We start from the raw sequence: 18,723 nt of genomic DNA on the forward strand, positions 1-18,723 counted from the left end.
CCACTGCAGCCTCCAGCACTTTAAAAAAAAAAAAAAAAAGCCTAAAAGCCTCCACTCACCAAGCAGGGGCTGTGGGGGCTCCTGCTGTTTTGCCAGTAAGTGCTGAGGTTTGGGGGTTTTTTTGGTCTCCCCACTCCTCCCCAGGATGCTGGGGTGGGGAAGAGATCAGGGGGAGGGGAGGGATGGGGTTGGATGGGGCAGGGATCAGGGGCCAGGTGGGGCTGGCAGAGGTCCCCCTCCTCCAGCCCCCTGACCCCTTACTTGCTTGCAGTGGAGCCTGGGTCCAGTTCCCTGCAGCTGGCTCTCTGCTTGCCCTCACGGGCAGGCAACATGCTTCAGCGTCAGGGTGAGGGCTATCCATAGAGACACTCTAGTAATCAGAGCAGCTCTATAGAGGACCCAGCCTCTAGACCGTGCTCTGCTCCACCTTTTTTCTCTGCGGGGTTTTTTGATCCCTGGATATCCAGGGGTCTAATTTTGTACCTGTGCTGCAAATTTGCAACACAGGGAACATTTTCTTATTCCTGCTCATGCTTCTTGCAGTGTTTCAAAGGGGCTTGAGATGCTGCAAGAGGTGTATGCGGGCTTATCTGGACGTGCCCTATCTGTTCATTGTCTGAAATGAAATTGTGTGTGGAGACTTACAGGTGGACTTGGCATTTGCCTGCTGCCATTTTCAGTCTATAATTATGAATTCTGAGCTCTTTTTTTCATTAGGTATTTGTTTATAAGTTACAAACTATAGATAGATAGGCAGCTGCTGCCCAGTGGGTCCCAAACTTACATAATACTGAGCTGTTTTTTTATTAGTATTTGTTTATAAGTCACAAACGTGTGTGTGTGTGTGTAATACACACACATGGACTTTTCATCTATAGATCTACATATAAAAGTTTTTGACGTATAAACAAATACCTAATAACTTCCTAACACCGACACTGACTTTCAGTGGAACAACCCTTTAATGGTGTTTAGTCCCAAGAAACCTCTGTCCTTGGTTATGACCCATTAAGTATGTTGTTGCTGGTCAATTTTTTATCTTTGACTTGGTTACAAAAGAAAGAGATGATATTCTTAGCTAGCCTAAGAACAGTCCTCTTGAATTGCTACCCATTATTCTCTTCTGACAGAATCATGCTTTGAGAATCCTTAGGTTGTATAGTATACACAGCCAGATTGATTTATTGTGCAAAAGCTACAAAAATACCAATGAAAGTACATTCTGTCACATCTTGTAAGTAAAGCTGTGTCAGATCTGCTCAACACAAATGAGGAGCCTTCTTGCTTGCCCCTCTGACACCTGATCCAACAGCTGCCAAAACTACCAGTTATCCACTTGGATTCATTTCAAATCTTGCCTTCAGTCTACTGAACAATTCTGTTCCATATTAGTTCTGCTTTTTAAAATGCCTTAATGCTTGCTTCGTTCTTTTTGCCAGGATTCCCACCTGTAGGCTCAGTTTGCCTTCATGCCACTTATGCCTTCTTGCAGCCTTTCATGCTGTTTCCTATGCAGGGATCCTTCTGATCTCAGTTCATCAAAAACATTCCCTTTCCATTCAGATCCCTCTAAGGCCATCTTCTTTTCCAGGGGCCAGAAAAAGCTACTTGTCATTGGACAAAGGCCTTTCCTTTCCTGTTGGGTAAAGGACATGGGCAGATTGACCAGTAAGGAACCACAAATGCTTGTGTTTCTTAGGGAAACAGTGGGTTTCCTCTGGGCAGTATTCCAGCCTGCAGTCCTGCTTGGGGCTGCTGGGAGACACAGGGGCAATGCCAGCCTCTTCCTAGTGGGTGGACTGGGCCAGAAGTGCTGCACTGGAGATACGGGCAGTGCCAGCCTCTTTCCTGTTGGGGGGCTGGGCTGACGCTGGACTCAGCTGGGCTGGGTGTGCCACACTTCTGCAGGTGGTAGTGGGGCAGGCAGACCATGGAAGTTCTGGAAGGGGTGGCTATAAGGGGGGGGGGCAACTAAGGTGAATTTTGGGGTGGCTATATACCCCAAGCCCTAGTGTCACCCCTGTGCATGCGTGTGGCCGCACATACTAGAAACACAGCTGAGCAGCCAGCTCTCTGCAGGTAAGTTTATTGTGGGGAAGGGGCATGACAGGGAGACAGCTCAAGACTCCCATGGTGAGTGATGGAGTGGGGCAGGGACTGGGGGCACTTTCCAGCCAGGACAGTGCTTGGGACACGAGGCTGGGAGTGGAACAAAGCTACAGGCAGCTTGTGGGGGGTGCCACAAGCTGATGTGGGCTTCCCTGAGCCCACAGCGGGCAGCCCACATCTGCCCTCACCCTGCTGGGCTCTGCTTTGGCCATAGCAGGGGTTAAGAGGAGGGGGCAGGTAGGAGAGATGGACATGTGCCACCCCACCCCCAGCCCAGCTGGGTCCACCCAGCCTCCCCTGCAGGGCACAGAGGCCTGCGCTGCCCTTGGCAGCGGCAGCACTAGGAGGGGAAGCCTCCTTCCACCCCTCATTGGAGTCCAGCTCCCACGGTGAGGAGGGGGCCTCCAATTTTGTGGTTGCCCAGTAAATCTTAATCTGCCTCTGGCAAAGGGAAGAGTAAATTAAGAATTCAGAACCTAAGTGTGTCCTGTATAACTTGGATGCTGTCTGCCTGTGTATGTCACAAGGTGTTCAAAGCTTGCTTTGAATAATTGCTGGGCACCAGCTTCTTGGGGAGTTTTGTTCCCAAGCAGCATTATTTCTAAAATTGCGAACTATAAGCATGTTGGACTCCTTTGTTTCTTCTCTAAAGGACCCTAGCACTCTCCAGACACTGTAATATATACAAGATTTCCCTTATTAGTTTTCCCACTGGATTTGGTAAATCAGCTGTTTCATATTGGACAAGTAACACACACTCATGTTCTGATTGCTATATGAGTGGAGGAAATCTGTTGGTTATCTTTCTGAATGCAAAACCACTTTTTCTATTCAAAACTAACCCACATCTCTTTAGAATAATTTTTTACCTGCTGGAGTCACAATAACATGATATCCGCTTAGAAAGTCTTGATACTTCTCCAGTTGTGATATAGTCTTAGAATCTTGTCTTAAATATGTCTGGGCCTAGATTACTTTTAATTTGAATAATAAAAATATGCTTAATACATAGCAAAACATTTGCATAAAATCTGAAGAACAGGTAGTAGAATTTAACACAGCGTGCAATTTTTTGATCTTTTGGAGTACTGCTAATACAAGAAAATTCTCTAAAAATCTTTTTAGAAAGTACTTGATGAGCTTACAAGTAGAATCTCATCAGAATATTTCCTTTTGAACTTCAAAGTAGCTACTGAGCACAGTGAACAGAAGATTCATTTAGGAAAGGATTAGGGAAAATTTACATTTAAATGCTTAGAGCATGTTAATAAACCCACATGTTCACTATTCTATTCTCCAACTAGAACAGCTAGAAGAAGGCAGCTAAATGACTGAAGATATTCAGAACTTCATCTTTGCTTCATAACTAACTGTATTATTAAATAGTGCTGTGTGCATTTGTTTTTAGTCAAGAAATTGATATTTGCCCCTTACATTTGAAACTCATGCAACTACTTTACTCATTTTAAAATATAGTTAAATGATCATTCAGATAGGCAGTTGCACTACCATGGTACTGTCAATGCATATTTGATTGTTGAATAATACTCAAATTTGCATTTTGATTATGGTATTATGTAAACTTTTCAAGAACTGTTCTCTGCTTCTGTACAAGTTACGTTTTCAGTTTGAAGACAATGGCATAGTAGCAACTTAATGTCCATCACTAAGTCATACGTGATACTTCTAAGTACAAGGCCAGATATTTAAAAAAGGTATTCCAACGTCTAGTCCTCATTGATTTCAGCTGGACGTGAGTGCTTTTTAGTTCTTGAAAGTCTGTAACTCTCATAGAAATGAAGAGAGATTGGTTCTGCTGAGTGCCTGCCATAATCAGGGTTTCATGGACTGTTCCTCCTTATTCATATGCACTTTGTCAGATCAGTTATTATAGGTTTTTTAAATTGATGAGGTACACCTACATAACCCCCTAAAACATCCTGAAATCTGTTAAAGCCTCTCTAATACAATTAACATGATCTTCAGTTTTTGATCTGGGACTTCGTTTGTTTGTTTGTTTGTTTGTTTTTGCAAAAGGTTTATCCAAGGTAGTCTACATTTACACTCACAATGGAAGTGTAAAACAAGAACTCTTACCAATTTCTTTTGGTATCTTTCTAACTTTAGAATAAAGAACAATTATATGCACCATTCAGTAAACTTTAATTTCACAGGCTGCTGTACACCTACCAAATATCAGCCTTTTGATATGCTGGAGTTACCATATGTTGTCAATTTAACTGGTGTCTCCATTCAGCAATAAAGTTGCTCTATAACTACCAACAATCTGCTGCTGGGGTGTGTCAGCTGTACTTTATACTTCTCTTCTGATATTTTTACAACATAGGTGATATTATACTCCCTGTCAGATATTACTATTGGCTGAAGGTAAAGTAACTGTCTGAAATACTTGTTTTTTAGAATAAATAGGAGGGATTTGGCAACTGAGTTTTAGTGAGACCTATTGTAAAAAAAACACAAAACAAAAACTCTGCAGTTCTGGTCAGTTCTGTCTACTTTAGGTCTGAAAATCAGACAGTCTCATGCTGGTTTTCTCACAGACTTTCTGTGTACCTTGAGTTACTGTATGCCTCTCTGCCCCAGTTTTCTCATTTGTAGAGTTCAGACTTCCTGTGCAAGGGGTGTTGTGAGACTTTGGCCCCCCTCTACATGTGTAGGTGAAGATGTGGTGGTTCTAATGTGCATGATTTATGCAATTGTGCCTCCTGCTATTTTGCACGTGCCATGATCTCTAGGGCTCAGGGGTACAGGAAATCCCTGGACCCTGAGGATCGTGGTTGCCATGATTCCTGGGACTTGGTGAGGTTTATGTTGGGCATAGTTCATCCCTGTGGCTAGGAGCCTGTCCAGAGGGGGCTCCCAGCTGCAGGAAAGACCCTGCAATACATGCAAATTAAAGATCAGTGGCAACCAGCTATAAACTTAGTACACATTTTTGAGGTCTAACTTTATAGCTGGTTGGAACTTTTTATCATGTGATAGCGACTTTGCACGTGTATCTGGTCTCAAGGTAATTGCACAATACCTGTAATGTATAGAGGGGACCTTTGTAAGGTATTTTGAAACCACTTGTGATAAGTGCAACACATTCTCATTGGCATTAAGCCAGCAGTTAAGCATGCCTTTTGCAGATGGAGCTATTTCCATATTTAAGTACATTTCAGTTCTTTTGAACATGTCAGAATAGACAGAATCATTAATTATTGAGGACATGTTTCTGAATTGCATTCAGGAAAATTCAGTTCTTGCATATTTTAAAGCCCCATTGATCTGTGCTGCTTTTGTTTGTGTAGGCTGGCAGAACCATGTTTAGAAACCGGTTTAGCTGGAACTGTGCTTAATACTCTGTATAAGAAGTGCTTGGTGAATGGCATGATGAGAAGTCTCTAACTTGCTTAAGATTGTTTCTCTCTTTTTAGCAGTTTGAAATATTTCATGAATTATAGGCCCTTATGGACAGCACCTGAAAAATCTCAGGCAGCAAAATTGCAAATGGGGATTGAGCTGTCAGAATATGCATTTTATACTGTCATTCAGGAATCAACCCCGACCTTCAAGATTGGAAATTTCCATTGTCAAGGTTATAAAGCTACAAGTCCCAACTACTAATCCTGTTATTTTAGTAGTATTTACCCTGTTCGTTTAAAATCTTTCAAGTAGATTGCTTGTGATTATTGACCAGTGTCAGAATCAAATACCAGATACACAAAAGCAAGTTAAGAAACAACAGTATCATTTATGGTTGGTGAATGACTGTAGAGGAGCTTAACAGAGTCAGAGGTCTCAGTGATAAACTCTGGGAAGGTTGCCAGACAGAGTGCATCAGCATCCTTTAAGGCTCCCTTTCTTGCTGATGGTGTAATAGAAGGCAGAAGAAAACTGGGAAGATTGGAAGGCATGAAGATGTACATTCTGTACGTGTAGTATGCTCTCCATTCAGTTGGTCAATTAATTACAGGTTAAAAGGCCAGTTTTGACAAACCAGAACGCATTGACCAGACTGGGGAAACCTGATGGGGGAGTTGACAAAGCCTCTGAAGACGGATGATTGCAGGGAGAGCAGCCATAATGAGCAGAACATGGGTGGACTGTTCCTCCTTGCATCCTGCATAACTACAAGTTTTCACACCTGAGCTTTTCCTCTAGGAGAGGTCCCTTCCCATACACTCCTATGACAGGCCTGGTGTTACATTATAGGCCAGTGTTTGGAGGGCTGAAGGTTCAAATTTGATGATAGAAGCTGAAAACTCAAGCAGACCTTGACATCAGAGTCATTTAAAGACATTTAGAGTTCTGTAAGGTCATTAAAAAATATAAACTTCTGATATTTCATGTTTTATTATAAAATGTCAATGCTGTGCATAGATCTTACTGAATAAACTGAACTAAGGTTTGGTTGGTTATTTTATTTCTGTTCTGTCCTGTTGTCTTTTGTCTAAATAATGTCAACTTAAGATGATGGAGTGGTGGAAAATGCACTTAATTTTTAGGGTGCTGTAGATCAGGAAAATCTGCTGAAATATCCTACCTGAACTTCAAATCTATTTCTAATGCTGAGGTGAATTTGACTTTATTTATGCTACAAATGGAAAAGGCAAAGTTGTCTTCAGCACACTGGTGTATCTAGCATAATTCCAAGCGATTGTAGTACTTGACAAAGTAAATATTAAGATAAGGTTCCCTGCCACAAGGACCATCAGTGCACTACTTTGCAGGGTACTGTTGCTTTACCAGATGAACTGTGCGTGTGTTTTATGCAATTGTAATTGAGATCTTATAACATACAAGAAGCTCTGCATCTTCACATGATGGTCAATTAATTTCAGAAAAGTACAAGTATCCTTATAACTCATTGAGGATAGTGTTATATTTTTAGCAGCGTGGTTAAATATTCTAAGTATGGCGAGTTGACATATTAGTTACATTAATTGATAAATACATTAATCTACCTACCAGTTGTCATATTTCTTAAATGGGTAACTGTATATTAAATCCAAGGTACTATGAATTCAGCTTATATTACATATGTGTTTTTGGAGTTTGTCAGAATTTTCAGAAGTGTAATTTTGTAAAATTCACCATTTGAAATGAGCATTATTACTGAAGTAGAATATTTCAGCTCTTATTTTTTTATGACTCAAGTATATTTTTTATTAAATTTGAGTAGACTTTATGTGCAGAAGGTGGTAACCTTGTCATTTGTTTTAGTTAGCTGTCATAGTTTATACAGACTGCTTTCTTATCTTCCAAGATCATTCTTTGACTGTTCAAGTCACATGAAAAAGTGTTGACTGCTGTTCCCTGTCTGGAATACCTTGTGACTGTTTACTGGAAAAAGCTGCAGCTACATTGTGAAAAAATGTGCAGTGTAATATCTCTGAATATCTCCACCATTGACACTGCCATAGAAAGGCATCTATTGACTTACAGACTTCGTTAATGCAAAAAAAAATCTTTGTATAAGTCAGACCAAGGATTTTTCCATTTTATTCAGTCAGTTTCCTAAATCAATGCTGAAATTGTTTGCAAGCTTCTTCATATTGCTCTCTGTAGCCATCACGTGAATGATGAATCCATACTAAAACCCTGAGTAAGTATTTAGATCAGAATATATTGGAAACTTTCACTGGGCCCCTTGGAAATGGCATCTGCTTTTAAACTTTCAGACATTTGGTTGCAGAAATGCTTAAATGTTGAGGTTGAAAGCATACTATTTTGCATACTAACTGCTTTGAAGAGGCTAGATAACCTAACTCCAAAGTTCAAAATGGACAGACTTATTAGTGACTTTAGTACCTAATGTAAATGTTGAGCAGGATAGGGTAGAGCAGAAGGGAAGTTATTAGTCAAAAGATCTGGTATGCATTTCAGATGTGAAAAATAAGGCAGAAGGAAGTTATTTTGAAATAGTGAATAATAAGGTTTCTGTGCTGCTCTGCAAATTTGGAGAAGATGTAGAGGAAGCAAGGAGGATTGGCTGTAATGAAGATTATGATCTGGGTATATTCCAAATGTTGTAGATTCTCACTGGTAAAATGGGAACTGGTTTTGCGAATAGTAATGGAAGGAAAAAAGGTTCCTTAATTTGGGGGGGGGGAATACTGAAGGTTCCTTAAAATTACCAGAGATACTTCATTAGTACAACTCTTAAATGCTATAAACAAGAGAACTAAAACAGAATCCTTAACAATTGTAATCAATCAACATCCTACAGATGTGCCATTTGACAGAGCAGGAAAAGATACCATGCTCAAAAGATTAGATATATTAAACTGCAGCTCTAGTCCAACCTTATAGGGTGGCGAGTTCTGGTCACCAGTTAGAAAAATACTGATTAGCTGGGTAAGTTAAGAGAAGAGCAAGAATGGCCATGTTTTCTCACACGCAGTATATCTCCAAATAAGACGTGCACCTTGTTTTTGGTAAGGCAGAAAAAACGGGGAAGAGTTTTTTGGGTTTTTTCAGATAAGGCTTCATGGAGCAGGGGTAGACCTAATCTTCAGCTGACTTACCCTCATTTTCCTGCTTAATTAGAAACAAATCCTGGCAGCTGCTGCTGAAGACTGGTCTCTGTGGTGGAACTCTGATTCTGGGGGGAAAAAAGAGTTCCAAAGACTGTAAAGTAGAAGAGAGATGAGGAACAGCTAGCATATAGCAGAATTCCCCTGAGAAAGGTTAGTTTGATTAGTTGTGATAAACTATAAAAAAGGAGAAGTGATCATTAAGACCTCTGGCATAATAGACAAAGAGTCATTAGGTCAATGGACTCCCTCAGCCATCTGGATAGTAATGCTGCTGCTGCTGCATTGTGGAGCAGGAATCAGAGAGGTGCTTCTACAGAAAAAAAATCAGCTTCTCTCCTTATGACATGCACCCCAATTTTGGGGGGCAGAGTTGTGGGGGAAAGGTACATATGGCATCAGGAGTCTGTAGGAATTGACTAGTTTTAAGATGGCATAGTTAAAATTAATGTAGTTTGTGTGTGGGGGGGAACATAGCATTCAAATAGCTGAAGTTTGTCACAAATGTAAAGAGAAATTTAGCATAGTGTTTGCTGGTACCTTACAAGTGATCCTGAAGTATGGAACGTGCCTTTGCACCTAAATAGGACAAGACTGTGGCATTCTCAAAGGAGCTAAGGATGCTTCTGTCCAGGGCTATAGGGATGAAGCTGGGCTCTCTCACAATGACAACTTCCATCTTGCTAGAGTGAAGTTACAAGAACTCAGAGCAGGGACTTTTTCTTCTTTCCTTGCTGACTATTTTACTGGCACCTGATAGTGTGGAGGAAGAAATTGCCCATCTAGAAATCAGAGGTAACAAGTCAGATTTGGAGCTTTAAAGGGCTGATTCAGAGAATGGAATAGGACAAAGCCTGGGTCTTGGGGCAAAGGATGGAGAAGTGACTGGGACTGGCTGGGCAAGGAAACTAATTCTGCAAACCAGTGGAGTGTTGGGGAAGGTAGGCGGAGAGAGACGACGTGGTCGGAGAGTTGAGGGAGACTAGGACAGAAAGTTAAAGTGCCAACAGAGCATGCATGCTGGTGATTTCTAGAACCTGTATGCATTGCCCAACTGCTAGGCTTGGGCATCTGAAGGGGGAGTAGGTAGATCTTGTTTTTTCAGAGTAGTGCCAGGCGCAGCAGGGAAGCAGCATAGACATGGTTGAAGGCTCCCAACCCTGCTGATGATTCATTGGGATGCCACATGATGCTCTATGGTGGACTTTGCTGTTTCTGGTTTGCTTTTTCAGACGACAAAGAAAACATACAAAAATTGTTAATTATGGCAGTTGCAAAGTCAAGGACTCAAAAGTTACCAAATGCAAAAATAATAGACATCTATATAGTTGTTTTGTGGCCCCTTGTTCATGTGCCTTGAAAGTAATATTTAATTACATGAACACATGCTTCCCCCAGCACCCCATGTCTTTCAGTGTATGGAAGGGACAATGCTTATTACTTGAACATCAGTTCAGTATTTTGTTTTTCCCTTTTTCAGCATGTAGCCCTTTTACATATTTACCTGCATGCTCCAAGTTCTGCTTTGAAGAGAGAATTGTTTTCCTCCTTATGTCTTTGGTGGACATTATTATAGCCTGAGTGCTTCATGAGTCTTAATACATTTTCTTAACATCCTGTGAAGGGGACTTATTTACCTTTTACAGATGGGGACCTGAAGCATAGAAATTAATTAATAGATGTACAGTTCAACCTCTGAATATTAGTCAGCTTCCTCCTCCACAGTAAGGTACCAGCAGGGCAATCAACAGGGAAACAGAAGAAAGAGTCCCTGCTTTCAGTTCTCAAAGCTTTGCCCCACTGTAGCTGGACTGAGCAATGTTTTTCAGCATACCTGGCATTATACAGCACTTTACAAGTTTCAAGCACAGCTCCCATTATCTTTACTTCCAACTGTGAGTTAAGCCCTTCCAAAAGAAAAAAAAAAAATCAAAATTCTCCATTTATGCATCAGTAAAATAAGAAGCAGTTAATAACCATTTGATTTACCCAGCATCATAGAGAGCTCTTTTAGCAGAGGCAAGGATAGAATGCAAGGGGCCATTCCATGACAGTGCAGTAACACGTATCAATCCCTAATCTAACTGAACTTGCTTGGGTACTAGAGCTGGCTCGTGCTGCCTGAAATTGGCCAATTAACTTGGGCAAAATGCTCCGTTAACACAGCTAGACTGCTTCCTGTATCCCAGCCAGCTCAAGTCTCTCTACATAGTACTGTGCTGTAGAGTGTGGATGTACTTTAGTTTCCTGCAGTTGCTTTCAGCTGTCTGTACCCATGAAACCATATTCCCTTCTTGCCATCCCATGTGTTGTTCACTGTGCATCTTTTAACTAGTCTCTTGCTATACCATCCTAGTTAATCTCCCAGGCAGCTTATTGATGGAGGCAGGGGTTCTGTATGTGTGGGAAAAGCAGCCTGTACATAGATTTTAATACAACAGCAGGGTGTATACACCCCCACACATACCCACCTCATGTATATATATGTTTTTTTGTATTTCCCAATTTTGAATACTTTGCAACATTCATGTGTTTAAAATGTTGTTTTTTTTTGTTTTTAAATTTTAAGTATAGTGAGTGAAAATTAGAAAATACTCTGCAGAGCTAATCCTCTGCTGACATATAGGTAGACAATGGGTGACCTATTCAGGTTGTCTTTAATTCTGTCCATGAGTTCTGCTACTTAGCACCAATAAATGAAGCAGCTAGTGGTAAAGTCTAATGAGCAGCTAGGTTTTCACCTGGGAAATGCCGAACTTCTCCAGGCCCCAGTTCAAGCCACAAGAGTTAATTGCCCAAGATGACGAAATCGCTCATGATTAAGGTTCTCTCCCTACCCCACCCTTCAGACTTTCTTTTAAAAATGAACAAAAATCACTAGAAAGTTAAATTTTGGATTTGTCACGTTTGACAGCCAGCAGAAGTGAGTAATAGAATAAATATGACTTTTCAGACGTGGAAGGGAACTTTCTACATGCCTGGACCTTTAGTTAGTTAGGATGGTTAAAGTGGCAGCCTGGGGTCTATGAGCACCCCTGGGTTCCCACTCTGCTACTATGCCCCCCTCATTACTGCAGCTGCAAAAATAGCTGGAACCTTTGGACTCCCCTTCCCTCTTCCTCAGCCTGCCCCTGCCCCAGGGAGCAGTGTAGTACAGCACAGGAAGTAGGAGGTGGGGTTGGGGGTGGGTGAGCACATGGTGCAGAGTGTGGGTGGGTAGAGGGGCACTTATGGGCATATGGTGCAGCAGCAGGTGCCTATATGGCTCCTGGCTTGCTTTGGTGTGGCCTGTGTATAGCCCCTACTGGTGCAATCCTTAAGGCACGTGGCCCTTCTGAAGTTGGACAGCTCAGCAGTAAGTGATAGATTGCACATCCGAAAGCAAGGGTGGTATTGTCACTGATTTAATTATAGAAACCTCTGTTCCGGGTGTTACTGAGTTGTCTTCTATTCTACCTATATATTCCTTTCTTAAAGGGTAGATTTTTTTTACATGATTCTTCTTACTAGAAGTCTTTGTCCAGGAAGTCATGAATAAATTTACATATATTCATGTTAAGCAACCTCTTGCTAGACAGATTTCTTAACGTCATTCATTAGCAACTGACAGTAGACGCTTTGAAAAGGAGTAACATCTTCTTTAATGTGTTTGTAGTTTATTCCATTTCCTTTTATGGGTTCACAATGAGGACTAATAAAGAATTAGATGTGTAAATGAGAATTTCACTTCTGACAATTGCCTCAGTTTGTATCCTTCAGACTAAGAAAAAATGAGAGAGATTTGAATATAATTTTAAAGAAGTCTTTAGAGACTGATTTCTTGATTTTATTGGAGTGTTTCTTTAAATGAAGTATTTCTTTTAAACTATTACTAATTTTTAAACAGATGGCAGTTTATCTCATTGTCTAGAGCAATGGCTGAGTTTTTGCAGTGAAGGGGGGGGGGTATTACTGCTTAAGTCTCTGTTTTAGCCCTAATAAAATGAGAAGACCTTTTTGCTAAAATGAGCCCATCTCAGCTAGACAGAAGTAAATTTCAAGTTAAATTATTATAGCTTCTAGTCTACTACTTGAAAAATGTAAAACAATATGGTCATTTGTCATTAAATTTTAAGTTTTCTTACCTTACACTTTTTCTCTCTCTCTGTCTGTTTTAGGTGAAATTGTGGTAAACGAAGTTAATTTTGTGAGAAAGTGCATTGCAACAGATACAAGTCAGTATGATTTGTGGGGGAAACTGGTTTGCACTAACTTCAAGACTTCCTTTATTACAGATGATCCTATGCCACTTCAGGTATGCCTTTTGGGGTTTTTTCCTCACATAATTGACACATTGTGACTTTATTTACTTCCATTTTATTAATAATTTTATTTAAATAATACTAGATCTCCTAGACTCTCACTTGCAGCATGTTGTAAAACGAAGGTGAAGAACTTCAAAGGTGAAATTAAATAGCCAATTCAGACATTATTGGTATTCCACTCCAAATTCACCCTATTTGTATTTACTAGAGCACATCATTTCAACTGCAGTATTAAAGCAGAGGGAATTAATGATGGAAGTCCACCTGTCTATTTCCAGCTATTTGACTTCTTTAGGCAATGATGTTTTAAAGAGTTCTCTTTAATAATGAGAGAGAGTGAGAATGAGAGAGCTTTAAGTTAGCTTCAATTTTGCAAAGAAGTTTAAGAACAACTTCCTACTTCTGAAAGTTGTGGGATCTCCTTCATTGGACTTCTAAGTGCAGATCAGACATCTGTTTGTCTGGGATGGCTTTGCCATATGGGATCCTTAGTAGTAGGGGTTGGATTAGATAGTTTCCACAAGATTCCTTCTACCCCCGGTTTTCTGATATAACACGTATCCATCTCCCTGAAGACAGTAAGAGAACAGGGGTTTTTGTTTGTTTGTTTTTAAAGGGAGAAGTATCATGTCACTGCAGACAAAAAGTGACAGTTAAGATTGTTTTAACAGCAAAGGGGGAAACCATTGCTTCATTGAGACAAAAAATATACTAGGATCACAAACTTAGTAATTTTACGCATTACAACACAATATTAACATTTGAAGAGTCCTACATTAAACACATTTTATAGTAGACTTAAGGATTTTCATAATTACTCTCTTTATACATACAAAACCAAATTTCTGAAGTTTTGAAGGAATTTAGTTCAGTCATGGCTAGCGCATGCAACAAAAGGCTGTGGCTTATTTTGTATGTATAGGTATATGAAACAAAAACAAAATTTTACAGTTTTTGCTGTGGCAGTGTAAGCCAGTCACTCACCCAGCTTCCTTCTCAAGGCCAGTCAGCTCTGTGTTCTAGGTTTTCCAGGCAGTTTATTTTCATGGGGGCAAACTTGTCTCATACAAATGAAACAAAAAGGTATACAGACAGACCAAAACCTGTAGCCTTTCTTCTGACCCTCAGAGTAAGTCAGACTGTACTACTCCCTCAGCAGCATAGCCTTCTCTCTCCCATTCTGCTTCTGGAGCTTTTAACCCTCTTTGTAGGGTCACCCTTGGTCATTAATTATCATTTGCAGCTGTCTCCCAACCTTCTGGCCAGGTAACCTGTAAACTGCTGCCTACTTGAAGCTGGGGTTTCAGTTCTCTGGAGGCTGCACCTTCTTACAAGTAGTTTTGAAGCTTTATGCTGTTTTTAGCCAAAAGATTGTTCTAGTTTTGGGAACCTCTAATTAAGAACTGTAAGACGTGTTGCATTTCCATTAATGTGTCAAATGCATAAGTTGCTGTTTATGAAAGCTTATGCGTCTTTGATTTGGTCTACAGAGAGTAAATCTACCCTGTCAGAGCAATTTCTGCTATTCAGTTGTTTCTTGGCTTTCATTCTTTTCTACCAAAAAAACCATAAACAACAAACACTGTTCTCTAGGTGACCTGTGGTCCAGTTAGGTAGATTTAAGCTTGTCTGGTGACATTTCTCTGCTCTAGTTTAATTGTTTTGAGGCTAGACTAAATTCATAGAGAATAAAGTTTTCAGTAGTCTATAAAATAAAGCTGCTTATACTTTCTGCATTTGTAAAAGCATATGAAGCAACAGAAGTTAATAACTAACTGCATCATCTTATTCATTTAGTGTTCTCAGAGCAGCATAACCTGTCTAGTGAACTATGTACATATGTAGACTTATAACTACTTCCAGCAGGAACCACTTATTTGATTTATTTTATCTAACAATATAAAAATAAAGCTTCGTTCTTTCTCTTGAAAGGTCTCCAAGTTGTTTGGTTGTTTTTTTAATAGTTGCAGTAACTTTTTTTTTTAATCTTAAATGGCAGGAGTATTTTTTTTCCACCTTGCATTGTGTTCACCTTTATAGTGTATTATGATTTGTGATGAGGTTGACAAACACACAGTAAATACTGGCTTGTTATTTGTGTTTATCTAAGTCAACAGTGATTTCTCTCAACTATGTTTGTAAAATATAGGGCTAAAAATATTACTGCCAAATTCCCACTTTTTGTCATTAATTTGTCTTTCAGAAATTCCATTATAAAAACCTCCTTCTTGGTGAACATGATGTCCCACTAACATGCATTGAACAAATTGTCACAGGTATGTCAGATAGCTAAGTATGGGGAAAAGCTTTAAAGGATGTTTGTACGTTCAAGGTGAAAATATCCATTGCTTGCTACATTAAGGCACAGTTATTAAAAAAAAAAAAAAAAAAATGGTAGTAGCAAATATGTCTAACTCACAGACTGATCATATAGTTTCAATCCACTTTTTGAAAGAAAGGCACTACATTGATCCTGAAATAATTTAATTAATAACAGTAACAACTTCAATGTTTGTTTTACTTATGTACCATATAAATTTAATCTCCCCAGAAAACTAAATATTAGGTTGGAGAGTTATAATCTATTTGTTGAGATACAAGCTGGTCCCAAGAACTGTGAGTCTACTCCTGATTACAGTTTTGTCCTGATTTTATAATATATGCTCAATAATAAATATTATTTCCCACAGTGGGGAGAGATTTTTATGTATCTTTTTTTCAATGGAGTGAAAAATCCAATCTTAGAACAAGCAGCTTTTGTGAAAAATTTGAAGGTTGGCATAGGTTCTTGCCTTTGGAGAGCCTTTCACAATCACCCAGACTCTAGGGTTAGCATGGGGGAACATCTCTGTTTCTGTCACAGAAATCAGTTTTGTCTATGATCTTTTGCCATTTTAACCCATGACTGATTAAGATTTATTGGGGCACTGAGCTCCAGTGGGGGGAGGGGCCTCTTCCCTTCCTGGTGCTGGTGCTGCCAAAGGCAGGGCAGGCCTCCGTGCCCTGCAGGAGAAACCGGGTGGACCCGGCCAGGCTGGGAGTAGGGTGGCACGTGCCCGCCTCTCTTCCCTCCTCACTGGCATGGGCGGAGCGAAGCCAAGCGGAACAAGGGCAGATGCAGGCTGCCACTGTGGGCTTGGGGCTCTCTGCTCTGGTGCTTTTGCCCTGGGAGCCCCATGCCAGTTGCACATCCCCTGCCCACCTGGCAGTAGAAGGCACAACTCACCTCCCACCCCACTGCTGCCAGGTAGGCAGGGATCATGCAGCTGGCGCAGGGCCCCCAAGGCAAAGGTAGCAGAGTTGAGAGCCCTGAACCCACAGCGAGCAGCTCACGTCTGCCCCACACACACAGCTGGAGGGGACACATGTTCCCCCATGCCTTCCCAGGGGGGTGTGCACAGCAGTGGGGAGCAGCCCTCCTTCCCACCCGCCGTGTCCCCTGGACAAGCTGCCTGTAGTACCATCCCACTCCCCACCCCATCTCTAGATCCCATGCGCTGTTCTGGATGAGCAGAGTCCCCTGCCCCACTCCCACCCTCATCATGGGGGCCTTGATCTACCCCGCCCCCATACACTTACCTGCAGGGAGCTGCTCTCCATGCTGGCCACATATTTTCCTGACCACATGCATGTGTGAAGCTACGCACATGCACACAAGCCCCGTGTCCCTTTCCTGGCAGCCCCAAGCAGGGCCCCTTCAGGCTAGAATGCTGCCCACCTGCAAGGGGAAACCCACTTATTAATCTGCTTATGATTTTAACCCTTGTTAAAGAATACAGTAGTTTGTTTCAGAGCGTATGGTATTTCCCACTCAAAATATTGAGCAGTTTGGCGTTTGTTCTTCTTTATAAAGGTTATATGCTCATTTCATCCCAGATTTCTCTAGTTTTGAAGCATATGCTAAAAACACAAAACAAACAGCATCTTTTTTTTTTTCTTTTTTGCTAACAATAATGACTAGAAAACAACCTGTCAAATTTTTGGCAGCAGACTAAAGCTGCCTGATTGTGTAACTTGTGCCATTTATGTTGAACATGTTGAGATTTTTTGCCCTACTTGAGTATTTGTTATACATCTAATGGTCAAAAGGAAAAAGCTTTGCTGTTTTGCACCTGATGCTTCCTTTCACTTGCATCTGGGGGCAGTTCAGTTGCACTGTTTATTGGAGTTTCTGGCATGAAAGTCTGGATTCAGTATTATATTTGGAAACCTCTCAGGGTTCTGTTGATTGTGGAATTCCAACCCTGGCCTCCCAAACTGCACCCCAGCTGCTTTATGTATAGGGGTGGAATATGTAGCATTCAGCTTAATACCTGTGTCTGTTGACTTCATGTTCAGGATTACAGGTAGAGAAATAGCTTTACGTTGGACAAAAATAAGTTCCCCCTGTGTTTTGCAAGTGTGTTGTTTTTATCTTTCCCTGGGCTTCTTGGAACTTGGCCTGGCTAATCTCGCAAGCAACAAGCTGGAATTCTTAATTAAGTTTGAAGATACTTGCAAACAACTGAATATGGGAGTTTTTATGCAATAACTGTTCCCTCGGCTTTACCATCTAAGCTAAAGAATATCTACAGTTACAAGAAATCCCTAAATACTTTAAACATTACTAGTAAGGACTGTGTTCTGTTGTCAAACTACGGTGTTTGTCTGGTTGGAACAGATTAAGATGCCATAGAGAAATGTGATCACTGCCTCTGCAGGTTGGCCATGTTTGTTTTCTTGCAGTTTATCTGGTCTTTTGAGAAACAAATAATTAAGCCCATTTTTGGCTCAGGTGCTTCTTGTAGTGTTTCAGTAACACAAATGCCCTGTTTCTCTTGTGAGCTGTATGGGGTAGGTGCGGAATTGTGAAGGTCCATTACAGGCTTTGCTAAATTTCTGTTTCGAATCTTTTGTTATTTGACTATGTTTGGTGGGCTGTTATATCAAAATCTTACTGGTTTTAAGAGAAGAGTTGGGTTTTTTTAAATGTTAAAATCTGTGGTTTTGAAGTTTGCTAACTTTTGTGTGCTGTTCCCCAAAGCTAAGATGATGTATTAATAAACATCAGTACTTTGCCCAGTAATGATGGTATTGTCCTAAAGAGAGGACTGCTGGCCATTTGTCCTTCAACAAAGGAGAATTTAGAAAAAGGTTTCAGGGCTGTAGCAGGGTGGGGAATAACATTAAAGTAGAATGAATGTCACAGATGTTGAGGTACCATAGCAAAGGAGCCAAACTGGAATGCTTAACCAATGGCAGGAACAGACTGAGCAAATAAGGATAATGTTGTATATTTGCAGTTAATGACATTCCAATAGTCCATCATTTTAAAATGTTTTTATCAGGAGGATTCATGCTGAACAGCTTGAAAGGTAGGATGCATCTTGCTAACTGTATTTTTGCTGTATAAATATTTTGTCTATCCTTAAAAAAAATAAAATTCTCTTTCTTTCAGTAAATGACACAAAGAGGAAACAGAAGGTCCTGGGTCCCAATCAGAAACTTAAATTTAATCCAACGGAATTAATTATTTATTGCAAAGATTTCCGTATTGTCAGATTTCGCTTCGATGAAGCAGGACCTGAAAGTGCAAAAAAGGTATTAAAACCTTCAGTTCTTTATTGTGGTTGTGCAGTGGCAGATGTAGTACTATGGAACTTCTTGTTGATTTCTAGCTTCAGGTTAGAAATTTTAAAATAATATAGATTGCCAATTAAACCAATGACTCGATCCTTCTAAAACCTGCTTATGCATGTACTGTAAGTATTTTACATTCCTTTTTTTAG

At 40.5% G+C, this 18,723-nt stretch overlaps 1 protein-coding gene across 1 annotated transcript in view; it reads left to right on the top strand.

Moving 5' to 3' along the window:
- The window catches only part of MTMR10 (myotubularin related protein 10), a 64,393-nt gene that overhangs the window by 10,353 nt on the left and 35,317 nt on the right, over positions 1-18,723 (top strand). The window contains exons 3-5 of the mRNA XM_019533436.1: positions 12,809-12,945; positions 15,159-15,231; positions 18,393-18,535. Coding sequence (XP_019388981.1) covers positions 12,809-12,945; positions 15,159-15,231; positions 18,393-18,535 — 353 coding nt within the window. The remainder of the gene's footprint in view (positions 1-12,808; positions 12,946-15,158; positions 15,232-18,392; positions 18,536-18,723) is intronic.

The sequence above is a fragment of the Crocodylus porosus genome, unplaced genomic scaffold, assembly GCF_001723895.1.
Source record: "Crocodylus porosus isolate Cpor-Errol unplaced genomic scaffold, CroPor_comp1, whole genome shotgun sequence".
NCBI classification, from domain to species: domain Eukaryota; kingdom Metazoa; phylum Chordata; order Crocodylia; family Crocodylidae; genus Crocodylus; species Crocodylus porosus.